At 56.4% G+C, this 16,800-nt stretch overlaps 1 protein-coding gene across 4 annotated transcripts in view; it reads right to left on the minus strand.

Moving 5' to 3' along the window:
• KLC4 (kinesin light chain 4) overlaps nucleotides 1-16,800 on the minus strand; it is a 26,460-nt gene that overhangs the window by 927 nt on the left and 8,733 nt on the right. Inside the window, exons 2-15 of one of the 4 annotated variants that reach the window (XM_009273519.2) lie at nucleotides 15,409-15,675; nucleotides 14,982-15,212; nucleotides 14,533-14,611; nucleotides 14,218-14,443; nucleotides 13,217-13,304; nucleotides 12,733-12,834; nucleotides 12,241-12,414; nucleotides 11,983-12,082; nucleotides 11,387-11,439; nucleotides 8,512-8,579; nucleotides 8,321-8,429; nucleotides 7,405-7,527; nucleotides 441-565; nucleotides 263-320 (exon numbers count right to left, since the gene is read on the minus strand). In XM_009273519.2, the coding sequence (XP_009271794.1) occupies nucleotides 263-320; nucleotides 441-565; nucleotides 7,405-7,527; nucleotides 8,321-8,429; nucleotides 8,512-8,579; nucleotides 11,387-11,439; nucleotides 11,983-12,082; nucleotides 12,241-12,414; nucleotides 12,733-12,834; nucleotides 13,217-13,304; nucleotides 14,218-14,443; nucleotides 14,533-14,611; nucleotides 14,982-15,212; nucleotides 15,409-15,657 (1,785 nt within the window). In that variant the 5' untranslated portion in view covers nucleotides 15,658-15,675. Of the gene's footprint in view, nucleotides 1-262; nucleotides 321-440; nucleotides 566-3,171; nucleotides 5,097-7,377; nucleotides 7,528-8,320; nucleotides 8,430-8,511; nucleotides 8,580-11,386; nucleotides 11,440-11,982; nucleotides 12,083-12,240; nucleotides 12,415-12,732; nucleotides 12,835-13,216; nucleotides 13,305-14,217; nucleotides 14,444-14,532; nucleotides 14,612-14,981; nucleotides 15,213-15,408; nucleotides 15,676-16,800 lie in introns of those variants that run through there. The other 3 variants (XM_009273518.2, XM_009273521.1, XM_009273520.1) reach the window with 3 other exon arrangements.

Here is a 16,800-nt window from a genome sequence, read left to right on the forward strand (position 1 = left end):
GCGCCCCCCCGGCCCCCCCCCCCGTGCCCATTCCTGCACCAGCCCCGCCCGCCTGCCCGTGCTTACCTCAAATGAAGCATCACTAGACTTGTGCAGGTAATTTAATGACGCAGCTCGTTTCATGCTACAAGAAAGCAGAGGAGAGCAGGTGTGATCTTGTGCCTGGCCAGACCCTGACCCCCAAGGTGGCAGGACCCCCCACCCGCCCTGCACCCAGCCTGGCCCATTCCTGCACCAGCCCCGCCGCCTGCCCGGTGCTTACCTCAAATGAAGCATCACTAGACTTGTGCAGGTAATTTAATGACGCAGCTCGTTTCATGCTGCAAGAAAGCAGAGGAGAGCAGGTGTGATCTTGTGCCTGGCCAGACCCTGACCCCCAAGGTGGCAGGACCCCCCACCCGCCCTGCACCCAGCCTGGCCCTCACAGCCCTGGTCCCTACCTGGTGTTCCTGGGCTCCAGGGGACCATTGCCCTGCAGTTTCTTGACCAACATCTCACTGCTCCTCCGTATCACATCCCGGATTTTCCCCAGGGAGCTGCTGCGCTGGAGGGTGCCACTGCCATCCTGGACATAGAGACACAAGCCGAGGCAACGGCTGAGTGGCACCGATCAGGCGCTGGCATGCTGCAGATGAGTGGCCAGGAACTGGGTTTGGCTCCAAACACCCTCTTGCCCGCTTGCACTGAGGATTTAGCTCTGGCCCAGAGCAGGCTTACTGCTCACTACGTGGCTCCCCCTCACCCTGGTTCTCCACGGGACATCATGACTATGGAGTCAGGGACCCCCACCACAACGGCCTGGCTCATCCAGACCGATCCTCCCTCCTGCCCGGTGCAAGCCCAACACCCAGCCAGGCTGCTGACCTGTACCAGGCCACCAGCACAAAGGGCACTGGCATCCCCACAGCCCTGCTTGAACATGGCATAGCTCCATCACCTGCGACAGCTCAGGCAGCAGCTACCAAGGAGGTCCCAGTGGCCAGGGAAGCACCAAGCCCTGATGGGAGCCCCAAGCTTGGGGGTACTTTTGTCAGGCCAGGACATTTCAAGGACTCCCTCCTCATTTGCTGCTGGCTGGAGACTATCCTCCCCTTCCCCTTCCTCACCATGCCATTGCTAATCCTCCTCTCCATCCAGCACTCGTCCTGATGCACGTCCTGGTCCTGCCAGGCCTGCAGGCTCACTCATGTCAGACAAGAGCAGTCCACATGCACACACGGCCTTGTCCCACCTCTAACACCCCCAAGACAATTAGCTTTGAGCCTGCTGAGCAATTCAGGCAGCTCCATCTGGGATGCATTCATTTGGCTGCACCAACACTGTGTTGCCAAGCAGGCACCGCTCTCCTCAGCCCCCCGGCTAGCTGTCCCAGGGTGGTACTTTGCAGGGGTTTTGCTGGGGCTGCCTGCCTTTTCCAAAGGCCAAAACCAGCCCTAAATCTTGTTCCCCAGCCCGTTTCCTCCCACATGCCCCCAAAAGTCCCCAGTACTCAGAAAGGCACTCTCAGCCCTTGACAGGCTCTAGCCCATCTCCTGCGTTTAGCTCCACATGCATACAAGGCACAGGCTGCCAGCATGACACCACCTCATGCCACTGTGCCATCATGACACCAAGCTCTTCCCCTGTGGCCAGGCATGCTCATTACACAAGGTTGTGGCACCACTGTTGATGTGGAGTTACTTTTGCTCTGATGGCCTGATAACAGCAGTCCTCCCTGCTCCTGATCCCAATGGCCCCTGGCACATCAGGGCAGAAGAAACAGAGATAAGGCAACCACAACAGCCCTTTGCTCCTTACGAGCATGTGCGGAAGCCCCTTTCTACCACTCCAAATGACCGAAATGCCCTGTGGCCCAGGCTGGCAGCAGCAATTGCCCCAGGACTGTCCATGCAGCTCTGCAGGTAAGCAGGGTCTCTGCCTTAGGCCAGTCACCCCCTTCTGCTGACTCCTACGGTTTGTGGCCCTGGGGAAGGCTTTTCCAACACTTCCCCACTCCAATTACCCAAAGCTGATCCAGCCCTAGACCCCTCTCCAACAGCTGAACAGGACTTTTCCTACCAGCAAATCTTTCTCCTGGTATTCATCTCATCCCTTCTTGGATAAGCCAAGTGCATTGAACCTCTTCACTTGCTCATCAGGATGAAGGGTTTCCAAACTGGGAGCCATGTGCTGTTGCTGCAAGGGACCCACTCACCAGGAATGCAGAGAGCACCAAAAGTATTAGCAAGGTAAACAATTCAACTCCTGCACCAGGCACCCTGGGCAGGTTTTGGAGGGGCTGGCCATCAGTATGTGGCACTAGCAAAGACAGGGGTGGGGTGTCTTTTGCCTCCCCACCAGACTTGCACTGGGTCACCACCCTCCCTGCAGGGTACTGCCATGCCAGGCACTGTTCCTTTTGCCAGGGCACACAAGCCAGGGGTGGAGAAGGGAACACAGCTGGGGCAGGGGAGCGGGACCATGGTACAAGGGCAGCAGGATCCAGCCAGGAAGTATGCTCTGGGGTCAGGGCTGGAGGATGGAGCCACGTTTCCCCAGCTGCAGTGATGCAGACTGGCTGCAGACCAACACCAGAACCAAATACTGCTGCATGCTGGGTTAAAAATAGCCTCCCTTCTCTCCCCACTCCCTTTTCTGCAGGGTTATTTTTAACCCAGAACATTTATGGGGCTTGGTTTACCGCAGAGCCCCCACCCCGTTGCACCCACAAGGATGAGAGCACTCAAAACAGAAAGAAGCAGCTCCACCACTGAGCTGCTCTTCGCTGCATGCTCCCACCCTGCCTGCTGCATGGAGACAGAGGACTTGGGCAGGATTTGGCAGCATGTGGAGCTCAGCACTGGGGGGCACAATGGGGTATTTCTCTAGCTAATGAAAACACCTGTTGGGGAAGACCCAAGCTCAGACATCCCAGGGCAGCCCTGCCGCACATGGCTACAGCGCTGAGGTTAGTAGCAACCCCAGTTTGGAGGTTAGGAAGAGGCACAGTGGAGTTGGGTCCCTCAACTCCAATGCTCAGCCTAGGAGAGGTGCCCTGGGTGCAGCATGTCCCCCTGCACACACACAGACACCAAGCACCCCCACACCTGCTCCAGCAGCATTTGCACCCGCCACCCCAGGGCTGACCGACGCTGGCCTACAGAGCGTGGAAAGAAGCACAGGGCAGCGGTTCGGGTCTGTCTACCTTTAATCAGAGGTACGGTTGTTACAGCACCAGGTCTGGGACATGGCAAAGCACAGGGGCAGGTGGCACTGAGGCCTGAATGCACCCTGCACTGGGGACTCACGACTCTCCAGGAGCATGGAGCAGTGCTCGGAGAGAGAGGCAGGGAAGGCACAGCCCTAGAGCATTCAGCCCGGGGCTCCACACCCTGTGGTCCTGAGGATAAACCTCCTTTCAGCAAGCACAAGCTCCCAGGGGAGTAACATGCATGTGCCCCAAGGCCTCTGCACCACCACAGGAAAGCCAGGCCCAGACAGACACAAGCACATTTAGTATCACAACCTGCCAGATGACTAGCATGAGAGAAACTATCTAGCTAAATAAATAAGGGGGGGGTCCTGCGCTGGCCTCTGGGCTCTGTCCTGCTGGCTGCAGCCTCCCTAGCTTTCTTCCCAGGTAGGAGGGCAGGATCCCACCTCCTATAGGAGGTGGGATGAGAGTGTGCACCCAAGGGTGTGAGGCTCACGGCAGTGGTGGTCTGGCCCTGGGAAACATCCTCCTTCCCAGTAGTGACCAACAGCAGCAGACCCTGTGCAAGCCTGGAGTCCCATCAGAGGCACAGGGCCACCCCCACACACGCCCAGGGTCAGCACTGTCTTCTTAGCAGTAACAGGGTTACAGATTTCCCATTCACTTGGCCAGGGACAGCCAGACTGCAAAGTCACAGCCCCAGGGACCACGCCTGGCAAGCCAGATCCTCTGTTCAAGAATTACCCTCCTTCACAAGCAACCTGGCCCCTTCTCCTCCTGTGGAAACCTCCCTCCAGCCATCCCATCTGCCCCCACATGCTCAGAGCACCCCAAGCCCCAGCTCCTCCTTTCCTCACATCATTCTTTGCACCTCCTTTTTCTCCCAACCACTCTGCTCCAAAAGAGCTCATTCCCCATCTCAGCCACTTCTAATGGCTTAGGGCCTGGCCCCCTGCAGAAAAGTTCTGCTTTCCTCCTACCCTTCCTCTGCCTCCAAGGAACAGTGAACAGCTTCACCCCCACCTCTCCCTGTCCCAGCAGCCACACCTGGGGACCCTGGAGCAATGGGGAGCTGATTCACCCCTTAATGCCATCAGGTGAGGAACTCGGCTCCAGCCTCAAGTCAGGAGGTTGCAACTAAACATACTTGTCCTGGCAGGTCCCTATTCCATGCATGGCCCTTGGTTGTCACCCCCTCACCTCATCTTGGATGTACGTAGCTATGGGCTACCCTACATTCCTGTGCCCCTGCAGAGAGACCCACATGCTGCCCCTGGGTTGCAGAGCTCAGCAGGGAGGAGGATAGCAAGACAGGGACTGCCCTGTGCTCCAGGGAGAGCCCAGCTCACCGGTGGCCAGCGCAGGTTTGCCACAGGGCACTAACATCAGCCTACAGGGAAGAAAGCAATGGGGCACACGACAGCCCTGCCAAGGCCAGGCCTCTCTGTCCCAAAACAGCCCCCCATCTTCGTGCCTCTGTCCTGGCCTCTGCAGAGATGGAGGGAACAAGCTAGGAGGGTTGAGGATGTCTAATGATGGTGGAGTCAGCACGCCTGGAGTGAAGACAATCCCCCGCAGGCCTGGTCCCCAGGGATGTGCAAGGGCAGGCTGGGGATGGGGGCACGCAAGGGGACGGTGGCTCGTCGCCCTGGCCTGGGGGAGCGGGCAGCTCCTCGCAGATTCTTCCTGCTCTTGCTGGCCACGGGACTGGAGCTGGGCCATGTGGCCAGGCACTCCTCTGCAGGCGTCGCGGTGCCCTCGCGAGCCGGGAGGGTTGGGGGACTGGCGTGGAGTTCTTGCCGAGGAAGGAGGGATGGTGTGGAGGAAAAGTCGGAAGATACAACACAAACATCCAGGTGATTGCGGTGGAGGGGAAAGAGGGAGTCTCGGGAGGCATTTAAGCCTAGTGCACAGAGAGGAGAAAGACACAATTTAGAAGGCCGTGAGGTTGTAAGTCACCCAGGGAGCAGGTGGGGCAGGGCCCAGGCTGCATGCAGAGACAACGGGCCACGTATGGGCAGGGAAGGAGTCTTGTGAGGCTGAAACAGCAGGCTCACATCTTTGCCAGTGCACTCTAGCAGGCTTGCAGGAACAGTTAGCTCAGGGAGGCACAGCCTGGGCCTCCAGCTCTGAGGGGTCCCTGCTCCTGGGCCTTGGGCATGGGGTGCCTGCCAAGGCCTCAGCACCACTGAGCTGGTGCCATCCCTGCTCTCACGGCCCAGACCCTGGCTGTCCTAGCCCAAGTAGCTGGTCCAGGCCCTGGGGTGCTTCCAGAGCTGCCCTTGGCAGCAGGGCACGTTGCTGGCACCCTGGGGGCTCCCATGGCCCTGCCTGCAACAGCTGACAGCTAAGGGATGGCAGCAGAGACTGCCCTGAGGCAGCACATCCAAAGTCTCTAGACCAGTACAGAGAACAACTGGCCGTGACAGACAGGAGCAGCGGGAGCTGCCTCAGCCTTCTCTCTGGGGGAGCTGCAGCCCAGTGCGGGGCTGCTGGCTGGGGAGAGGAGGCTGGCTATATGTGCCGCAGGCTAGAAAAGGCACCGAGCATCATGTAGCAGCAGCCATGTCCCCCAGGGTGCTGAGCTAGCCCTCAATCAACAGCTGGCTGGGCCAGTGAAGCCCTGGCAAGCCCCCTGGGGAAGGGTCATATGAGCAGGGACTATCCCCCTTGGCTGGGTCAGGCTTGGGGGAGAGGGTGGCATTGCCTGCTTGCCTTGGGATGATGAGCTCAGAGACTATCAGGAAGGTCTCCCAGACCATCACCAGTGCAAAGCGATCACCCAACACCAACCACAGCCAGGAGGAACCATAGAGAGACACCAGCCAGGACAGGGACCAGGTGATCCTAATCCAAACCTGCAGCCCTCCCTCTGTGCTTGTCTAGCCCCTCTACTAACGGGAAGTGCAAGGGCCCAGGGTTGGTGCCTTGCCAGGGCTAGGACCCTCTTCACTCCTGATGCCAAGAGCTGGGACAGAGAACAGCCCTGCATCTGGCAGAGCTGCCAGGTCCCCTTGAAGCTCTGCTCCCCAGGTCCCCTCCAGCCACCTCCTGGGTACAATCCACAATCAAGAGAGCCAGCAGGCTTCAGGCTTGGGTGTTGAGGGGCTGTCATGGCAACAGGGAAGAGGAAGGAGGAAGGGAGGGAGCTCATGCGGGTGGGGATGGAGCCGAGCCAGGTGGGGAAGGGTTAGTGACGGCAGATGTGTGGGGGGAGCGAAGGACTCCATGTGCTCAGTGTGTTGCCTGTGCCAGGCCGCAACAACCCCTGGGTACCCAGCTACACTACGCTCTCAACTAGAGTTTGCAGGAGGAATGGTAAGCGTTAACAGCTCTAGCAGCCCTTGAGCCAAGCATCCACCAGCACCATGCTCACTTGCCGCCTCTTCTCCATCCTCCTCCTTGCAGAAAACAAAAGGCACCTGTCCCAGACCTGGACCGCTACCTTCCTCCAAACTCAGCGCTAGTGACCAAAGTGCCCCTCAGTCTCAGAGCAAGCCTAGACAGGCTCAGGTTGCCCTGTCTGTGCCTCAGTTAACATCAGCCTCTTTTGCCACCACTGGTCAGCCCAGCCTGGTATCCCGCAAAGACCTGCCTTTTACCACCTCTGCTTGGCCAGAGCCCATGGAGGGCATGAGACCAGGAGAGGAGGACAGCAAAGACGCTGGCTGCAGACTATTCCCATGCCCTGCAGTCACTCAGTCACAGACGCACCAGGCACATACACACATACAACCCTCCCCAGGCTCAGCATCGCCTGTGATGCAGTGCAGGATAGGCAGCCAAGTTGTTCACAGAGGCTGCATGGGCCTGAGATGGGGTCAATGCTCTCAGCCAGGGCTTCAAGAGGGGAGCAGCAGGGAGAGATGTTAATAAGGTTGCAAGGCTAAGATTAAGGGCAGACCAGGACCAGCTCATGCTGTGCATTGCCAGGGCCTGGCAGCCCCCTGGAAGCAGGAGCCCTCAGTTGGAGATATCTGGCCCGTACACCAGAAGCCAGGCCCAGACACACACCTTTGTGGGCTGGCTGGCTCATGCCAAGAAACAGAGGAAGGAAGTGTGCAGGGAACGAATGGAGGCAGACAAGGATGCCACGACAGGCCACGCGGGGACAGCCCTGAGCCAGGCTGCCCCTTCCCTCTGGCAGCCGGCTGAGGCCATTCTTGATGGTGTCTTGTACTTACCCCGCTCCATTCCACGCCCATACTCACTTCCTCGCTACCGTCTGTGGCATTCTCATACTTGACGCTGCCCCCCAGGCTCCGACGTCTCTCTGTTCCATCTCCCTCCTTCAGGATCTCCACCACCTTCGTCTGGTTGATCGGGTCAATGCCCTGCAAGTAGAAAGGGATAAGGAAGCACCATGTTTTGCCCTTCTATGTTCTTTCCCTCTAATGATGTGCTGTGCCATCACTGTGCTTGGTCCCATGCCCTCTCTTGGCCATTGCCCCATCACAGCCAACACTCTCCAGCACAAGAAGGATAGAGCCAAATGCCATCCTGAACTTAGTAGTCCCTGTTTGGGTTCCCAGCTCAGTGCACCCCCCACCAAGCCATAAACCACCCTGGGGGACAAGGGCTTGCTACCCCAAGCAACTTTTTTTCTTCACATTTTAGTGTGTGAAGGTTTCTACTGTCCTTCAATCTTTGTGCTAGATGCTTACAGCTCCTGCTTTAGTATTTGACGATTGAGAGGAGTTTAGTGTGAGAAGTACTCTAAGAAAACCCTACCGTGTTCCCTGGACAAAAAATTAGTGGGAAGAAAACATCCCAGTGAGTGCAGATTTCCTCAGTAGCTGACAAAGCCCAGTAACCTGCCCTAACGCAGCTGCAGTACTTCTGCACTCAAAGAGCCAGGCCTTCTTCCCCACATGCACACACACTGACATCTGCTCCATCCATGCACACATGCACAACCCCACACATGTACACACGTGTGTACCCCTGCACAAATGCAACCCCAGCTACCAAGGTGCTCTGGTGTCATGGGAATGTAAACCAAGGATATCAAAGGCTGCAAGGCCCAGGAGAGTCCCTCACCGCACCCCAAGCCAAATGCTGTGCCATGACCTGCTACCCCAAGCCCCACAATGCCTCCTCCACCAGGGAAGGTCCCTCTGGGGTTACCTGCCGTCGAGAGCGAACTGCACACTCCTCCAAGGTCTCAGCTGCCTCTAGCTTGCCCTGGCGTCGGTACAGCGCACCCAGGTTCCTCAGAGTAGTGTTCACAGTCGGGCTGTAGTAATAGATGGAAGGTGAATGGGAGCCCTGGGGCCACCCACTCCAGAACCCACAACTGCCCACAAACCACCTCTTACCTGCTAACCTTACAGGCCTTGTACCAGCCACCATACTCAGCGTAGGGAGCACTGTCTCTGTGCTTGCTCTATAGGGTGAGGAGAGATGAGAGCTGTTAGCCCCATGCCTACTGCCGTTCCCTAGCCTGTGCTCTCCCACTGGGTGCCAGGGTCAACCCCAGGCTGCACCCCCATGCCAGCCCAGCCTTTGGAAACACAAGGTGCAAGCGTGGTGATGAGGCCCAGCAGGTTCCTGGAGGGAAAGGCGAAAGCCCATTTGCTGCAACAGATTTGGGCCACAGGTAGAAGTGACGTCCCCACCCCAGCAAGGAGCATAATCCCATCTCCTTGCCCCTTCCATGGTACCAAAGGCAGTAGGGACAACACAGCCCATCCTCACGGCACTCTGGAGGACATGACGCACGCCCCCCACCTCCCCCGCAGCGTGCAAAAGGGAGACAAAAAAAGCCCCCCAACCAACAAAAAACCCATAGGCACGCCAGGCAGCATGGGCACTAAAAACCCTCAGCCATGGCTAGCAAAGGAATCGGCCAGCCACATCCAAGCCTTCTGCCTGCAAGGTCAGGCCTGCCCCACAGCAGCTCAGCCCAGCTAGCTGTCTCCTCTCCATGCCCAGCCTTTGCACCCCAAAGCTGGCTGGCTGGCCCTGCCACAGCCAGGAGCAAAGAGGCTACTGACCAGAGCAACAGAGAGGGGGCAGAGCTTGATGCTCAAGGATAAAGATCTAGGGCCAGGATAACCCACTCTGCAGGGCACTAGCTGCTAGCCAGCATTGCCCTGGGTCAGTAGCATGTCAGTACCATGGCACCTGCAGGCAGAAATTGCCACTGCTGCAGGAGCAGGGCTGCCTGTCCACACACTGTGCATCCTGGTGCGTGGTGAGCACTTGGGGGGTGTGCCATGCCCCTGGCTCTGCACCCACAAGACACATGGGCTGGGCAGGAAGCACCCAGCTCAGCCCCGAGCCCAGCAGGGCTGCTCTGACCAAGCAGGTGCAGGGGGGCCACTGCTCCACAGCAGGAATTTCTCTCTCACAGCCCAGAAAAAACTGTCTTCACAGGGACCATTTTTCTTACTCAGTCCCACAGCACTTCTCAGATCTTTACCCCACATGCTGGAGTCTCCCTGAGCCATAGGCACCCGTGGGTTTCCTTGCGCCAGAGCCTACACAGCCTGGGCAGACCCCAGGGATGGGAGAGCTCGGGACTCAAAACACCTCTGGAGCTTGTGTAGAGGCAGCCTTAAGAGGGTGGCTGAACCTGAGGGGAAAGGTGTCAAATCCCCTGGGGCAGAAAGAGCCTCGCAGGCCAGGGCTGCCAGCTGTGCCCAAGGCCCTGCTGCTGGCATGAGCTGGCCTCCCCCTGCTGCCACTAAGAGCAGAGGGAAAGAGGGGTGAGGGAAAAAAGAAGTGAAGCTCTGCAAGAGGGGTTTGATGCTTTTTAATAGGAGGTGTGGAAACAGCACAAAGCAGAGCGCAGCAGCCCCAGCCCCTAGGCCAGCAGTACAAGCAGGTCTGTGGTTACCGCCGCCTGGCCAGGAAGGCCATGCAAACCATGCTGTGTCATGGAGCATGGGCACAGCTGCCCTAGGGACAGGAGCCCCAGGGGCAGGGCAAGAGGCTCAGCCCTTGCCCCAGGCTGTAAAATGAATCTCACTCCAACTGTAGGTCCCTGAGCCTGTTCTCTTGCCCCGTACCTGGAGCATAGCTCCACACTACATCTACTTTTGATCTCTTAATTCTCCAAAGATACCATCAGAAGTGTCTCAATCCCAGAGGGGTCAAGGGTAGCCTGGTCTCTACTCCAACTTTGATTTCTCCTGCATAGGATGGTTCCACAGCAAGTGCAGTTTCTTTGTAGCAGAGCCTTCTTAGGGCAGCAATCGGAGCAGTGCAAGGTGGAGCTGAGCACTGCCCTGCACTGGGGACCGCACAGAGCGGTTCAATCGGAAGACACAGCATTTTGGTGGGACGCAGCTGCTAGTGCCCTGCTCTTAGGACTTGCAGGATGGGACTGGTAAGTCACTAAGCCAAGCCTGCCAGTCTGCTGTTTGAGCCCATTTAGGGATGGGGCCTCCTCTGATGGCAAAGGAAAAGGAGAGAGAGTGTCTGCTCCCACTGCAGCTAGAGGACTAGACCAGAGCCCTTCATTCTGCTGCTTCACCTACCTGCCAAAAAGCAGGTAAGGTCTTAGGCTTGGGAAAAGCGGAGACAGGACTCTGCTGCATTTATCAGCTGAGCACAGAGCAGGGCCTGGGCAACAGGAGCAACAGCTTCTTTGCCTCTCAGCCTAGTCCAAGGCAAGCACAACCTGTGTCTATCCTCTTTCAGAGGCCAGCTAGGACATAGAACAGCCAGGGCCCACCCTGTGCAGAGATCTTTTTCAGGAGGTTCAGCTCCATTTCCTAAGCAAGGTGATGGCAGCAGTTTCTTCTTGACCTCCATTTTTCCCCAGGCAGCCTTAGGGCTGCTTCAGAAGTGGGTTGTGCTCTGGGTACTAGCAGCTCTTTGGAACAGGGTGCCAAGGCCCTGAAGCACAATCCTCTACCATCCACCTTCTTCCACCATCTGCATGCTCTAGAGGGATCACTAAAGCAAAAAGAGAGAGCAGGCAGCCATGGCTGAGAGGCTGAACAACCGCCTGCCCCAGGAAAAGCATCAAGCTTGGTGGGCCTTCCCTCCCTGCTGCCCCAAGGAGCTGCCATGCTCTCTCCCCACTCTCCAGACCCCTCCCAGCCTTCATCAGTGGCCATGGCAGCTCTTCAGACTGCAGGAAGGAGGGTCTGGCTGTGATAAGAGGATCAAAACCCCTGGATCTCCTTCCCCTCCCAGGGCTCTTGCTGCTATCAATAGGCAGCACCACCAGCTCAGACTCACCTTGCTCATCTCCTCTCTCTCCTCCGCATGCATCCAGATTGGCTTGTGTTCATCTGTGTGGGGAAGAATGCAAGACAGCCCTGCTCACCACCTCACCCTGTTGCTCTGCCACTTCCACTGGGGCTCTGCCTCCTGCACAGCCCAGCACTCTGTCCCCAGAGCCAGCAGCTCACCAGAGAGAAGTGACAAGGCTTCAGATCCCCCTGATCCCTGGGCCAGAGCCCCAAGAAAGGCAACCGACATTGCAAGTGCAGGACAGGGAAAGGAAGGAACAAGTCCTCCCATGGGGTACAGGAGAAACTTCAGCCTATCCCTGGGAGTAATTGTGCCACTTCTTATTCCCTCTTTTAGCCACAACTATTTCCAACCCAGTAAAGACTAACAGCCAGAGCTTTCCAAGAGACCTTCTGAGAGAACAGGTGGAGCAGCATAACACATTAGAATGGCAGTGTCTCAAGGGCTGCCCAAAGCAGGGGCCCTGCAAGGCATCTCCCATCCCTCTGCCAGGGGGATACCAGAACCAGCCAAGCCTAGGCTGAGAGCCAGGAGAGCAAAGCTCACCCTTCCCCAGCCCCAACAGCTTCTGCTGTACAAACCATCCACAGAGCCAAACTCCTTCACGTGAGCACGGGTAAGGATCTCCTTATACAGCACCTCTGCATCTTTGTATTTGCCTTGCTTCAGGTAACAGGAGGCCTGCAACCAAGAAAACAGCTTCAGCCCCACTGGGCAACACAGATTAACTCTGCCCCCCTCTCGCTGCTATCTCTCTGTGTCTTCCAAGCACCAGGCAATGCTCACCTTTCCCATGGCACCACTCCCCATCCCCACATGGCCTCTCCCTAGGGTCTCACCAGGTTGTTCTTGGTCTTGGCCACGTTGGGGTCATCAGGACCCAGGCAGCTCTCGTAGATCTCCAGGGCCCGGCAGTAATAGTATTCCACCTCATCATACTTGCCCTGGTTCTGGCACAGCAGGGCTAGATTGTTCAGCTGCTTGGCCACATCAGGATGGTCTTTGCCTAGGACCTGGGTAAACAAAAGAAGAGAAGCCACAAAGAGTCACAGACTGTAGTGGACTCCCGGACTTAGTAGACACTGTAGTCCCTCCAGGACATGCCTATGTCAGACAGGAGCCAAGGACTAGGGAGGTGAAGAGGAGAAATTCCAGCTTCCACCTCCTGGCAGGCCTCTCTGAGGCTGCAAACACTGGAAAGACAGGAAAGGTGGTGGCAGAATCAGCAGCCGAGGAGACTAGGTAGGTCCTGGATCTCCCAGGTACAGTGAGGTAATGGGGGAAAACCCTCGGGGAGAGCTGGAAGGAAGGAGAGCATGGGAGACCAGTACCTTCTCACGGATCTCCAGGGCTCGCTTACACAGTGGCTCTGCTTCTTTGTACTTCCCTCTTTTGCCATAGAGAACAGCCAGATTGTTCAAAGTTGCTGCCACCTGCAGAGACATAAGCTTCTCCATGAAACAAAGCAGAATCCAGTGGGACCAAACAAGGGGTGCAAGCAGGACTGTCCCATTTCCTTCACGCCTGCAGTATAGCTGCTTCTGAAGAGAAGGAGATCCAGAGGCAGAAGGCTACCCTGCCTACATCGCAGGATCCAGGAGAAGCCAACTCCTGACAGGCCATACTGAACAAGACAGCGGGAAATATTGAAGCAGTAAAACAGAGCCCCACACCACGTGAACAGCACCCCTCACATCACAGAACATACTGCTGTCCTTGGTAGTCTGGCTGCAGACACACCATAAGGGCACCATTCTAGCCCCAACAGCACCCACAGGTCAAGGGAAGTGACTGAAAGAGGAGGGAGACACTCACCGCTGGGTGGTCTTTGCCCAGAGTCTTCTCACGGATGGAAAGAGCATCATTCAAGAGGTGTGCTGCCTCTTTGTATTTATTCTGATCCCTGCATTGCAAAGCCAACCAGTCATTTGGGATTTGGACACCACAGCCCAGAGCAAGCAGAACTGTGAACAACAGTCCTCCTTCCATACAGAACCAGCCCTCACAGCCCTTTCATTTCTCATTTTGCCCTGTGCTGGTTTTGGTTGGGATAGAGTTAGTTTTCTTCATAGTGGCTAGTATGAGGCTGTATTTTGGATTTGTGCTGAAAACAGTGTTGATAACACAGGGATGTTTTCGTTATTGCTGAGCAGTGCCTACACAGAGTCAAGGCCTTTTCTACTTCTCACACCACCCCACCAGTGGGTAGGCTGGGGGTGCACAAGAAGTTGGGAGAGGACACAGCTGGGACAGCTGACCCCAACTGACCAAAGGGATATTCCATACCATATGACGTCATGCTCAGCATATAAAGCTGGGGGAGGAAGGAAGGGGGGGGTGTTCAGAGTGATGGCGTTTGTCTTCCCAAGTAACCATTACACATGATGGAGCCCTGCTTTCCTGGAGATGGCTGAACACCTGCCTGCCCATGGGAAGTAGGGAATGAATTCCTTATTTTGCTTTGCTTGCACATGTGGCTTTTGCTTTACTTATTAAACTGTCTTTATCTCAACCCACGAGTTTTCTCACTTTTACCCTTCTGATTCTCTCCCCCATCTCACTAGGGGGGAGTAAGTGAGCGTCTGTGTGGTGCTCAGCCACCGGCTGGGGTTAAACCACGACACTCCCTACCTTAGCCAGTCCCTAGTTATATCAGGGACTTTGGTGGTCCAAATACCTCATCTGTGCCAAAATCTTTTTGAAAGGCAAACCACTGGAATCTGGGGGAGCTCCCTGCCACCAGAATGTGCTGTCCTGGTAAAGGGAAGAGACAGAAAGCTCTCCTGGCCCAGTCCTGCTCTCCCCACCACGCTCACCTGTACACTAGTGCCAGGATGTTGAGCATGGTGGCCACATCAGGGTGATCATGGCCTGATGTCTTCTCCAGATCCTCCAGCGCCTGCTTGCAGAGCGGCACAGCCACCTCATAGCGTCCCTGTGAGGCGTACTGGATGACAAGGTTGTGGAGAGTACGCAAGCGTGCGGGAATCTCATAGCCTCCCTGCTGGGCAGCTGCCACTGCACTGCTGTGCTGGTGGGGCACTGCAGGTACAGAGGAATAAACAGGGGCACAGTTGGCACAGGAGGCTTGAACAAAGACAGCCAGCAACCATGCATGAGCAAACACTTACATCCAGGACCATGCTCCTCCTCCTCATTCGGGAACAAATCATCCAGAGAGTCCTTGGCAGAGTCACCCTCCTTCTCCTCCTGAGAGGATGGGAATCACAATACTGTTGGTTCTCAGAGAAGACACCAGCAGCCTGGGCTGAGCCAGCTGCCAAACTCTCCTCCCTGCTGCAGCCCACCAACACCCTCAACTTCCCCTGTGGTCTCTGCCACCATCTTCCCCCCATACAACAAAACTAATAAAGCCAAATTTCCCCAGTACATCCTGGCATGCTACTCCATGTTCTTTCAGAGACTCTACCCCATGCAGTCTCCCTTTAGTTACAGGCATTGCTGCGCACGGTAGCTGGGAAGGGGCAAAATCCAGGGCAACTCTATCATACCTAGGCAATCCTGCTGGTCCAACCTCCCCCACCCCCAAAGGTGGCTGCTTGACAGGATTAGGGCATACCGAAGGTGAGACATCCTCATCATACTTCTTCAGCTGGTTCATGAACTCAAGGTGCTTCTTCTCCTCCTCCAGCTGAGCCACGGTTTGTTCACTGCGCTGCAGCTTCTGCTGGGTGTTGGCAAGCTCATCGCGCAGCCACTGGTTCTCCTGGCACAGTCTCCGCACCTGAGCACGCAGCTTCTGCTTCTCTGACTCCACAGCATTCAGATGGTTGGACAATGCCATCATCACCTTGTCAAGAGTCCCAGTCAGTAACTGCCACAATGTTGTATCTCCCTCACGTGCATGCTTAGGGCCCACCCTCAGGGTCACATCAGCCTTCTACACTCAGCCCCTTGCTGCCCCTGCAGCTTATGGGGAATGGCCACATGCCTGCCTTCCCCTGTCCGTCCTGGGTAACACCTAGGGGGTCACCCACCACTCTCACCTGAGCTTCTCCGAGCCCCAGTTCAATCATCTCCACTGACTTCCGGAGCAGGTTGGATTTCTCATGCACGAGATTGGCTTCTTCATCTTTCTTCAGGCACTTGATGGTCTCCAGCAAGCTGTGCAGGATGGAGTTGTGTTCATTCTTGAGTGCCTCCAGCCCTTGCATCACCAGCTTGGTGTTGGAAATGATTTCCTCTTGGCTCAGCTTGTCCAGTTTTTCCTCCCTTGGGTACACCATGGTGGACATAGTCCTGCTCCTGCGGCCCTACACAGAGAGAGAGACACAAAACCTGAGCGCCTCAGTGCTGTTTCAGAGAGCCACAACCAGACACAAGTGTCACAGCCTCCTTCAAGCAGCCAGGGACAGCGTTCAACTGGTTGCCCACTCTAAGCCCTTCCCCTTCGTCTTCCCCTCTCCCTTTGGCAGCAGGCAACTGTCAGGGCACGTGTCTCCGCTTTTGTGGCACAGAGTGCCGGCAACCAGTGCAGATGGCACATGTGGACAGGAGACAAAAAGGCTAGAATCAGTGCTGACCTCCAACACCCCCACACTCCCAGCAGCAAGGAAAGCTGATTTAGCTTCCATTTAAGAGCAGAGATTTGTAGTTGGCAGCTGGGATTGCAATGTGTACACCTCCTGCCCACAGACCACTGATGCAAGGAGGCTGTCAGAGCCTAACACCTCTTCCGACTGCAGAAGAAAGGGAATAGAAAGTGGAGGGATGCCAGCTCAAAGCTTTCTGCTTCCTCAATGGAAAATCTCCTGGAAGAGCATCTCTCAGACAGGGAGGCATCAGTCGCCTTACTGGGCCAAACAAAAAATTCCCTGACCAGAAAAGTACACCCTGACAATCCCAGCCCCGGCACAGAACGGCCTTTGTGGCAGTAAGGGACATAACACCAGCAGCATGAACTGAATCACGCCTGTGTGGGAAAGCTTACATACACCAACTGCTACAGTTACACTAGTGTAACCCTTGCGTGGGTGTCAGCTTGAAACACTAACAGCTTTTCCAGCTTCCTTCGCCCTGCTGCCAGCCCAAGGACTTCTCAGGATGGCATAAGGACTCTGTACTCCTTCCCTATCCCGCTTCCCCCAGATATACAACAGGAGAGTACCAAGCTACTGCCTTTGCAGAGGGACACCAAGTGGTACAACCCACAATGTTACCGTGGCTGTGAGATTCCTGCATAGAAAATCCAGGAGCTAGGGAAACACAGCAGGCCAGAGGGCGAGAGACATAAGAAGTACGCGAGACCTCTTATAGCAGGTTGGCAGTCCCCTGGCTGCTCCATGACTCACTCATCTAACCCTCTCTCAGCTTTCCCCCCCCCCCCCCGGGGGGGCCCCCCCCACCCCCCCTCCCCCCTTCTCCACCTCCGCGCGAAC

This window comes from Aptenodytes forsteri, unplaced genomic scaffold, assembly GCF_000699145.1.
Source record: "Aptenodytes forsteri isolate BGI_AS27 unplaced genomic scaffold, ASM69914v1 Scaffold1071, whole genome shotgun sequence".
In the NCBI taxonomy this organism is placed as follows: Eukaryota; Metazoa; Chordata; class Aves; order Sphenisciformes; family Spheniscidae; genus Aptenodytes; species Aptenodytes forsteri.